Source organism: Oncorhynchus tshawytscha, linkage group LG08 (assembly GCF_018296145.1).
Source record: "Oncorhynchus tshawytscha isolate Ot180627B linkage group LG08, Otsh_v2.0, whole genome shotgun sequence".
In the NCBI taxonomy this organism is placed as follows: Eukaryota; Metazoa; Chordata; class Actinopteri; order Salmoniformes; family Salmonidae; genus Oncorhynchus; species Oncorhynchus tshawytscha.
In genome coordinates, this window is record NC_056436.1 from 77,140,178 (window position 1) to 77,150,612 (window position 10,435).

The 10,435-nt window shown below is 41.7% G+C and overlaps 1 protein-coding gene across 2 annotated transcripts; it reads left to right on the forward strand.

The window, feature by feature from the left end:
* Nucleotides 1-1,260: 1,260 nt before the first annotated feature.
* On the forward strand, nucleotides 1,261-10,148 carry LOC112235243 (interleukin-12 subunit beta-like). 2 transcript variants are annotated; one of them, XR_006083985.1, is made up of 9 exons: nucleotides 1,261-1,351; nucleotides 1,558-1,672; nucleotides 3,409-3,729; nucleotides 3,845-3,947; nucleotides 5,838-6,085; nucleotides 8,644-8,813; nucleotides 9,088-9,197; nucleotides 9,611-9,904; nucleotides 9,945-10,148. XR_006083985.1 is itself a non-coding variant. In XM_042326270.1 (8 exons), the coding sequence occupies exons 1-8, from the start codon at nucleotides 1,331-1,333 to the stop codon at nucleotides 9,687-9,689; spliced, it is 1,167 nt and encodes a 388-aa protein (XP_042182204.1). In that variant the 5' UTR covers nucleotides 1,261-1,330; the 3' UTR covers nucleotides 9,690-10,148. The 2 variants fall into 2 exon arrangements, 1 of the variants encoding a protein (XP_042182204.1); XM_042326270.1 differs by having other exon boundaries at nucleotides 9,611-10,148.
* The last annotated feature ends 287 nt before the right edge of the window (nucleotides 10,149-10,435 follow it).

A 10,435-nucleotide genomic window follows, 5' to 3' on the forward strand; every position in this document is an offset into this window, starting at 1 on the left:
GCCTGAACAGTCCTCTATGGCCATGCCTGAACAGTCCTCTATGACCATGCCTGAACAGTCCTCTATGACCATGCCTGAACAGTCCTCTATGGCCATGCCTGAACAGTCCTCTATGGCCATGCCTGAACAGTCCTCTATGACCATGCCTGAACAGTCCTCTATGACCATGCCTGAACAGTCCTCTATGACCATGCCTGAACAGTCCTCTATGGCCATGCCTGAACAGTCCTCTATGACCATGCCTGAACAGTCCTCTATGACCATGCCTGAACAGTCCTCTATGACCATGCCTGAACAGTCCTCTATGACCATGCCTGAACAGTCCTCTATGACCATGCCTGAACAGTCCTCTATGGCCATGCCTGAACAGTCCTCTATGGCCATGCCTGAACAGTCCTCTATGACCATGCCTGAACAGTCCTCTATGGCCATGCCTGAACAGTCCTCTATGACCATGCCTGAACAGTCCTCTATGACCATGCCTGAACAGTCCTCTATGGCCATGCCTGAACAGTCCTCTATGGCCATGCCTGAACAGTCCTCTATGACCATGCCTGAACAGTCCTCTATGGCCATGCCTGAACAGTCCTCTATGGCCATGCCTGAACAGTCCTCTATGACCATGCCTGAACAGTCCTCTATGGCCATGCCTGAACAGTCCTCTATGACCATGCCTGAACAGTCCTCTATGGAACAGTCCATGGCCATGCCTGAACAGTCCCCTATGACCATGCCTGAACAGTCCTCTATGGCCATGCCTGAACAGTCCTCTATGACCATGCCTGAACAGTCCTCTATGGCCATGCCTGAACAGTCCTCTATGACCATGCCTGAACAGTCCTCTATGACCATGCCTGAACAGTCCTCTATGGCCATGCCTGAACAGTCCTCTATGGCCATGCCTGAACAGTCCTCTATGACCATGCCTGAACAGTCCTCTATGGCCATGCCTGAACAGTCCTCTATGACCATGCCTGAACAGTCCTCTATGGCCATGCCTGAACAGTCCTCTATGGCCATGCCTGAACAGTCCTCTATGGCCATGCCTGAACAGTCCTCTATGGCCATGCCTGAACAGTCCTCTATGACCATGCCTGAACAGTCCTCTATGGCCATGCCTGAACAGTCCTCTATGGCCATACCTGAACAGTCCTCTATGACCATGCCTTATTTATGTTCGATTAGAAAGTGGTTGAGTTCCTCGTTCTGTCTGTCTGTACTTTTCTCAACGGGGGAATTCTATTGGATGGTAAATGTCATTGTCATTGACACATATTAAAAAGCCACTGTTGAGACTTCAGCGTTATTCAGAGGACGTGTTGATCAGAAGATGTTTGATTGCTGTCTAAAGGTATGAACAATTTACGTTTAAATTAACTTGTTGGCCTATGAATGTATTATGCAGATCGATTATTCATTTTGTACATCATATTCTATTCATTATGAACACTTGCATGGGTAGAATCTTAGATTTTTATATTTAAATTGATTTGACTAAACATGATTCTCTCTCTCTCTCTCACTCTCTCCCTGCCTCATACTCTGTCTCCCACGTAGATGAGGTTTACTTTACTAAGCATCCTGCCTACTTTACTAGGCATTCTAATCCTACACTGGGCAAAAAGCCAAAGCCCCAAGTTCACTCAGAGCAGCTGGAATCTTCTACCCAATGGTAGGAAATCATCATCTCTGATCAGTACATGTATATTACTGTCATCTCTTAGATCAGTACAGTTTGTCACAATAATGTCAGCCTGTACACTTGTCAGTATGTTGTCATCTCATTATTAAGCGACGTATATGTGTTTCCACTCTGGTATAGTGCTTTCAGAAAGTATAGATACCCCTTGACTGATTCCACACACAATACCACATATTACACATAAGTATTCACAACTTGAGTCAATACTTGTTATAATCACCTTTGGAAAGGATTACAGATGTGAGTTTTTCTAGGTAAGTCTCTAAGAGTTTTGCACACCTGGATTGTACAATATTTGCACATTATTCCGTAAAGAATTCTTCAAGCTCTGTCAAGTTGGTTGTTGATCACTGTTAGACAGCCATTTTCAAATCTTTCCATAGATTTTCAAGCTGATTTAATTCAAAACTGTAACTAGGCCACTCAGGAACATTCAATATAATCTTGGTAAGCAAACTCCTGCTGAAAGGTCAATTTGTCACCCAGTGTCTTTTGAAAAGCAGAATGAATCAGGTTTTCCGCTAGTATTTTGCCTGTGCTTAGCTCACTTCCGTTTCTTTATTTAGGCTTGCCATAACAAAGGGATTGAATACTTATTGACCCAAGACATTTCAGCTTTTTAATTTTAATTAAGTTGTAAAATGTTCTAAAAACAAAATTCTACTTTTATATTATAGGGTATTGTGTGTAGGCCAGTTACACAAAATCTCAATTTAATCCGTTTTAAATTCAGACTGTAACACGACAAAATGTGGAAAAAGTCAAGGGGTGTTAATACTTCTGAAGGCTCTGTCTATAAAGATCACTTACTGTAGTTCTATTTTGGTTTTGCCAGTCCTGAGTGTAAAGCTATGTGTATGTCAGTTCATTATAAGTCTATATACAGTTGAGGTGCTTTATATGTTTGTGTTGATGAGCTACAGTCAGATCCCAAATTATTGGCACCCTTGAAAAAGATGAGCAAAAAATAATGTATAAAATACATAATACAAATGCTGAACTACTGTATCTTGTACGCTCAAACAGATGAAATAATTATATTATTTTATACCAATACAATTAGTCAGAGAAAGAGATTTTGTTCAACAAATATGATTTTTTTCTCTCAAAAAGCTATTGATCAAAATTATTGACCCCCGTGTTTTTAACAGGATAACTAACGGGCACTGAGCTTTTTTCTAAAATGTTTTGAGATTGGAAAACACATTGGAAAGGATACTAGATCTTTCCATTCCTCCATACAGAACCTGTCCAGATCCTTGATATCTTTGTCTGCTCTTATGGGCTGGCCTCTTCAATTCAAACCACAGGTTTCTGATGGGGTTCAAGTCAGATGACCGAGAAGGCCATTGCAAAGTCTTGATTTTGTGGTCAATTTAGAAAGAGGCTCAGTGCCATTATCCTCGAAAGGGGAGGTATTGAAAGCTATTGACAACAGGGTTCCCAATCATTTTTAACAATCTTAAAAATAAAAAAAATTATGCTTGTTACACAAGATCTCTGAGCAATTGTATTAGTATAAAATAATATGATTCTCAAAAGAATTTGAGCATACAATATAGTTCAGTATTTTTATGATATATTTTATACAGTATTTTTATTATATATTTTTAAACAGTATTTTTTGCTCATCTTTATCAAGCGTGGCAATAATGTTTGACCTGACTCTATATGTTGGTGTTGATTGAAGTGTGTGTTGTCACCAGTTGTTGTGGTGAATGTAGACGGCTCACTGGTTCAGCATCCTCTAACCTGCCTGGGTTCCTTCAACCGAGAGGAGGAGGGTTGGAGGAGAGACAATGACTGGGTGTGGCGGAGAGATGGAGAGGAGGATGAGGAGATCCTATGGATGATGGGTGGAGAGGAGAAGAAGAAGGGGAACAGCTTCCTTGTCAACCTGGAAGAGAGAACTGGAGGGGGGATCTTTACATGTCACAGCCTGGATAAAACCCTCCTGAAGAATACTACGGTGCTGGTCAAACACTTGGACGAAGAGAAACGCATTCTAGAAGGATCCACCAGAACAGGTATACAGGATGTCTGTCTCATCCGAAATCAAGTAAAATATTGTTTTTCCATTCATTATCCAATTCTAACATGACATCTTCTGTCTCTCTTCTGTTTGTTTGTTTCTATTCTAAGGCTTTATGAAATGTTCAACACGGAACTACCAAGGAGAGTTCCATTGCTCCTGGGAATTCACCCCTACACGTTTTGGGACTGTTATGTTTGTCAAAGTGGCACGGTACTATCACCACCAACCTTTTCTATGTATTACTACTACACTATTAGAAAGTAGAAGTAGAACCATGCAGGGTTCTTCAATTTGAACCATTTTTGGTTCTGGATAGAACCCTTTGCAGAGGTTTCTATCTAAAACCCTCTATGTAGAGAACACCCTGTATAATATACTATGGTTCTACCTAGAACCCTCTGAAGGGTTTTCGTGGAAATTTCCTCTATTTACCAAATCATGAGAGCAAACCACACACAAGTCAGAGTTAGTTATCACAAAGTCCATCTTTAATTATATGAGCTCTATCACAACCCTGTGACTCTCAGATCAATTCAGTGTCTATCAATGAATTCTCTGAGAGTCCCTCACACATTGTTACTGAGATCCTTTATAGCAAAGACACACATAGCCAGACAGCATAGGCATGATTTATCATTCAGCTTTGTCTCCTAAACTATGCTCTTTTCTCAAACTCAGAACCATAAACAAATCCTCCATATCAACAGGCATATATCAAATCCATCCTATCTTGACAAGATCACAGAGACACACTGACTGGCACACAGACATTGTGGAGCCAAGAGATACACGCTTGACCTCTCCCCTCTCTCCGGCCCAAGCAACTTAGTCTTGACATAGAACAGATACTGCAACCCCGCCACAGTATTATACAAAAATAACATTCTGATGAGAAGTAACTTACAAACATATGATGAATATAAAACCTCTTACCTATGTTACCAGCCAATTCTGATTATTCCCCAACAGGGTTCTGCCAAGAACCGTCTGTAATGGGTTCTACCGATAACCCTTTTATCTATGAAGGGTTCTTCCTAGAACCCTTTATGAATGGTTCCACCGGCCTTTATAAATGTATTATTAAATTGTAGCGACTCCTTGTGGCGGGCCGGGCGCCTGCAAGCCGACCTCGGTCGCCAGTTGAACTGTGTTTCCCCCGACACATTGGTGCAGCTTCCGGGTTAAGCGGGTGGCTGTTAAGAAGCTTGGTTTGATGCTTCATGTTTCGGAGGACGCATGACTTGACTGTCGCCTCCCGAGCCCGTTGCGGACTTGCGGCAATGAGACAAGATCGAAATTGAGGCGAAAAGGGTGTCAATACAAAAAAATATTAATAATTCTCTCCCTGCAAGAGAGCATGCAGGGAAATATTATATATGGTTCTATGTAGAATCATTCCTGCCTTCTGAAGAATCATCAAGAAATCCTTTCTTACAAAAATGGTTCTTAGGATGTTAAATGGTCTAGGTAGAACCCTTTGTCTTACAAAGAAGTCCTGTCTTCCAAAAAGGGTTCTTCTGATTGAAGTGGTTCTTGGTAGAACCCTCTCCCTCCTCACAGAACCCGTTTGGAACCCTTTTTTCCAAGAGTGTAAACATTCTATGGGTCTGACTGTTGTATAGTGCTATAGTGCTGTATAGCCTATAACATGTGACTATTGTATAGTGCTATAGTGCTATAGTGCTGTATAGCCTATAACATGTGACTATTGTATAGTGCTATAGTGCTGTATAGCCTATAACATGTGACTATTGTATAGTGCTATAGTGCTGTATAGCCTATAACATGTGACTATTGTATAGTGCTATAGTGCTGTATAGCCTATAACATGTGACTATTGTATAGTGCTATAGTGCTGTATAGCCTATAACATGTGCATAATAACTTACAGTATTGACTTGACTTCAAGTGAAATATTACTGAATGGACTACTGCAATGTCAAATATTACTGAATGGACTACTGCAATGTCAAATATGACTGAATGGACTACTGCAATGTCAAATATTACTGAATGGACTACTGCAATGTCAAATATTACTGAATGGACTACTGCAATGTTACTCTACTTTTATTCATCCATTTATTGTCTTTTCTATAGTGGCCTGTCCGATGCGGAGAACATCAGCTGTTCTGTGGACGCCAGTGGACAGCAGTGGACATGTTCCTCTTTGTCTGGCCAGAGTGACATCATGTGTTCTGTGAACAGTAGTGGACTGGGGGTGTCCTGTGTGGACAGACAGTATTGTCCCTATGCTGAGGAGACTGACCGGATCACCCTGACCATCTACATGAGGACTAACTACCTGCTGGAGGAATACTCCAAACGCTTCTACATATCAGAGATAGGTGAGGACACACACACACACACAGAGACACACACACACACACACACACACAACACTTCTACGTATCAGACATAGGTGAGGACACACACACACACACACACAGAGACACACACACACACACACACACACACAACACTTCTACTTATCAGACATAGGTGAGGACACACACACACAGAGACACACACACAGAGACACACACACAACACTTCTACTTATCAGACATAGGTGAGGACACACACACACAGAGACACACACACAACACTTCTACTTATCAGACATAGGTGAGGACACACACACACAGAGACACACACACAGAGACACACACACAACACTTCTACTTATCAGACATAGGTGAGGACACACACACACAGAGACACACACACAGAGACACACACACAACACTTCTACTTATCAGACATAGGTGAGGACACACACACACAGAGACACACACACAGAGACACACACACAACACTTCTACTTATCAGACATAGGTGAGGACACACACACACAGAGACACACACACACAACACTTCTACGTATCAGACATAGGTGAGGACACACACACACAGAGACACACACACAACACACAACACTTCTACGTATCAGACATAGGTGAGGACACACACACACAGAGACACACACACACACACACACAACACTTCTACGTATCAGACATAGGTGAGGACACACACACACACACACACACAACACTTCTACGTATCAGACATAGGTGAGGACACACACACACAGAGACACACACACACACACACAACACTTCTACGTATCAGACATAGGTGAGGACACACACACACAGAGACACACACACACACACACAACACTTCTACGTATCAGACATAGGTGAGGACACACACACACAGAGACACACACACACACACACAACACTTCTACTTATCAGACATAGGTGAGGACACACACACACACACACACAACACTTCTACGTATCAGACATAGGTGAGGACACACACACACAGAGACACACACACACACACACACACAACACTTCTACTTATCAGACATAGGTGAGGACACACACACACAGAGACACACACACACACACACAACACTTCTACTTATCAGACATAGGTGAGGACACACACACACAGAGACACACACACACACAGAGACACACACACACAGAGACACACACACACAACACTTCTACTTATCAGACATAGGTGAGGACACACACACAGAGAGAGAGACACACACACACACAACACTTCTACTTATCAGAGATAGGTGAGGACACACACACACAGAGAGAGAGACACACACACACACAACACTTCTACTTATCAGACATAGGTGAGGACACACACACAGAGAGAGAGACACACACACACACAACACTTCTACTTATCAGAGATAGGTGAGTGTTAAAAGGGGACCTTGTTGCAGTCATAAGGGCAGACATGCTGCAAGAGGCTGGCAGGGTCAGGTGCACAAGTTGTGATTTTAGGCTACTTAAAGGTGACAATAATGGTCTAGGTGTGCACTTCACTATATTTACCAACTAATTAAACAATTATATTTACAAACTTCACAATGTAAGTTGTCTCTGAAAATAAAAAGCTTTGGAGCTGGTAAACCTGTCTATCCCGTAGCAAACATTTAGAATGCAGAAACAAAGCTCTCTAAAATGGCAGGAGTTTGTAGAGCACTAGTGCAGAGACGCACTACTAAAGTCTTCGTCACCGCCTCTATATACACTGAATAAAAATATAAACGCAACATGTGAAGTGTAAAAATCCCTGAAATTTTCCAGATGCACAAAAAACGTATTTCTCTCAAATTCTGTTCACAAATTTGTTTACATCCCTACTGGTGAGCATTTGTCCTTCGCCAAAATAATCCATCCACCTGACAGGTGTGGCATATCAGGAAGCTTATTAAACAGCATGGGCATTACACAGGTGCACCTTGTGCTGGGGGACAATAAAAGGCCACTCTAAAATATGCTGTTTTTTCACACAACACAACGCCACAGATGTCTCAGGTTTTGAGGAAGTGTGCAATTGGCATGCTGCCAGCCGGAATGTCCACAAGAGCTGTTGCCAGAAAATTGAATGTTCATTTGTCTAGCATAAGCTGCCTCCACTGTCGTAGTAGAGAATTTGGCAGTACGTCAAACCTACCTCACAACTGCAGACCACGTGGATGGGCCTGGGTTGTGATTAGGGCCTAATACATTTAATTCAATTGACTGATTTCCTTATATGAATTGTTACTCAGCAAAATCTTAGAAATTGTTGCATGTTGCGTTCATATTTTTGATCAGTATACAAATATATTGCACATATACGTAGGCCTATCAGAAGATTATATGCTGAGAGTTTGTTGGTTTAAGTGCTACTGAAAGTTAGTTTGATAGTGCAGTGTTAGTAGAAGTTAGGGTAATATTATCTATCCCACCTCTCTCCCTCTCCTTCCCTCACCCACCCTCCCTCTCTCTCTCTCTCTCTCTCTCTCTCTCTCTCTCAATCTCTCTCTCTCTTTCTCTCTCTCTCGCACGCACATGCTCTCTCTCCCTCTCTCCAGTGAAGCCAGACAATGTATACATTAAGGAGGTGAACAGCAGTACTATAGAGTGGAGCTATCCTGTCTCCTGGAACAGACCTATCTCCTACTTCCCCCTCTCCTTCCAGGTCAAAGAGATCAAAGGCAGAAAGTGCAAGAATGGGTGCACGTGTGATTCTCCCTACACAGAGGTGAGGACTACTGTCTACATACTTTACGTCCTACTAACCCTTGTCTCCGGAGCTTTTTGAGGGCCATTACACCAAGAGATCCAGACCATGTACTAATAGGCTCATACTCTTCAACTAATAGAGGTGGTCACTCTGGTCCCTAGTTCAATTCATTAGAGCAAAACGTTTTGCAACCAAAAGGAGCATTTCTTATTGGACAAGTTCATGTAGTCCCTGCGTCAGGCCATTTTCCTCCATTTGGTGCTTAATGAATTAAACCTTTGAGTTCCCCCAGGTTCACACCACAGAGAGCAGCCAGTGGTCAGTCAAGGCCAAGGTGACGGTGTGTGTCAGGGCCCAGGATGCCCTCTGTGACTCCCCCTGGAGCGACTGGACAGAGTACAGGTCAGTACCACACTCTCTAGTCTACTGTATTCAGCAGAACCTCTCCTCGAGGACCCCCAGCTGTTCCATGTAGTTGAACTATTGAAGAGTTAACACACCTGATTCAATCTGTCAACCAATCATCAAGCCCTTGAATAGTACTGAATCAGATGTGCTAGTTCAGGGCTACAACAAAATAGTGAAACAGCTCCCCGAGTAGAGGGTTAAAAACCCTGCTGTAGTCTATTGTTTCATTACGGAGACATTGAGCTACATCTACACTACCAGGGTTAGGTTCAATTTGATTTTCCATTCAGTACATTCAGTAAGTGGATTGAAATTGGAAAATGTGCCTTTGTTTATCAATTCAAGAATGTAATTTCTGAGAAGACGTTGTAGAACAACACGTTTTACAATATGATGTGATTTTTCAGACACAACAAGGGAAACAAGAGGGGGAGGCAGGAAAAGCAGAAGAAGAAGAAGAAGAAGAAGAAGAATGTGTCTCAATAGTAGATCTTTACCATACTGATGGCCATCAAATATTAACCTATTAATTCACTCTAGTTTGTAGGCATTTACACTCTAAAACATCCACTATGACAAAGGTGACTTATTTGACACTCTAAAACATCCATTATGACAAAGGTGACTTCATTTACACTCTAAAACATCCATTATGACAAAGGTGACTTCATTTACACTCTAAAACATCCATTATGACAAAGGTGACTTCATTTACACTCTAAAACATCCATTATGACAAAGGTGACTTTGTTGCCAAGATCATTTACTGACACAAACTTCACTTTTACAATTTTTATACTTGTTATGAAATGTATTTAGTAATATGTATGATTATTTATTTATTAATGTTGCTTTTTATCTCATAGAGTATGACATGACATGCACTAACATAAACTGAAATGATATTTTTGTGACTTTAATACTATAAATCAAAATAAACGTACAGACCTGCACTTACAGTAGATGTGTTAGAGTTCTTTCCACTACTCTGTGCTCACAATCTTTAATGACTTTCAGGATAAAAAAATAACAACGTGAAATCAAGCATCAATGAAAAGGAAGTAATGTAGGACTAATCTCATTGTTAAATGCAATATAAATACCTACGCTAATACACTTCCTTTGTCTCTGACAAACCACAACAGGATGTCCAGGAAACTGGTTGGAAGGCTTAGACCAATGGCGTGACACTTGAGGGTTCTCGATCACGGTGACTGTTGCTTTTCTCTCTA

Coding starts and splice junctions, on each gene's coding strand:
- LOC112235243 (XM_042326270.1), top strand. CDS start 1,331: ATGTTTGATTGCTGTCTAAAG. Junction 1,673..3,408: donor CTGGAATCTTCTACCCAATG/GTAGGAAATCAT, acceptor TGTTGTCACCAG/TTGTTGTGGTGAATGTAGAC. Junction 9,198..9,610: donor AGCGACTGGACAGAGTACAG/GTCAGTACCACA, acceptor GTGATTTTTCAG/ACACAACAAGGGAAACAAGA.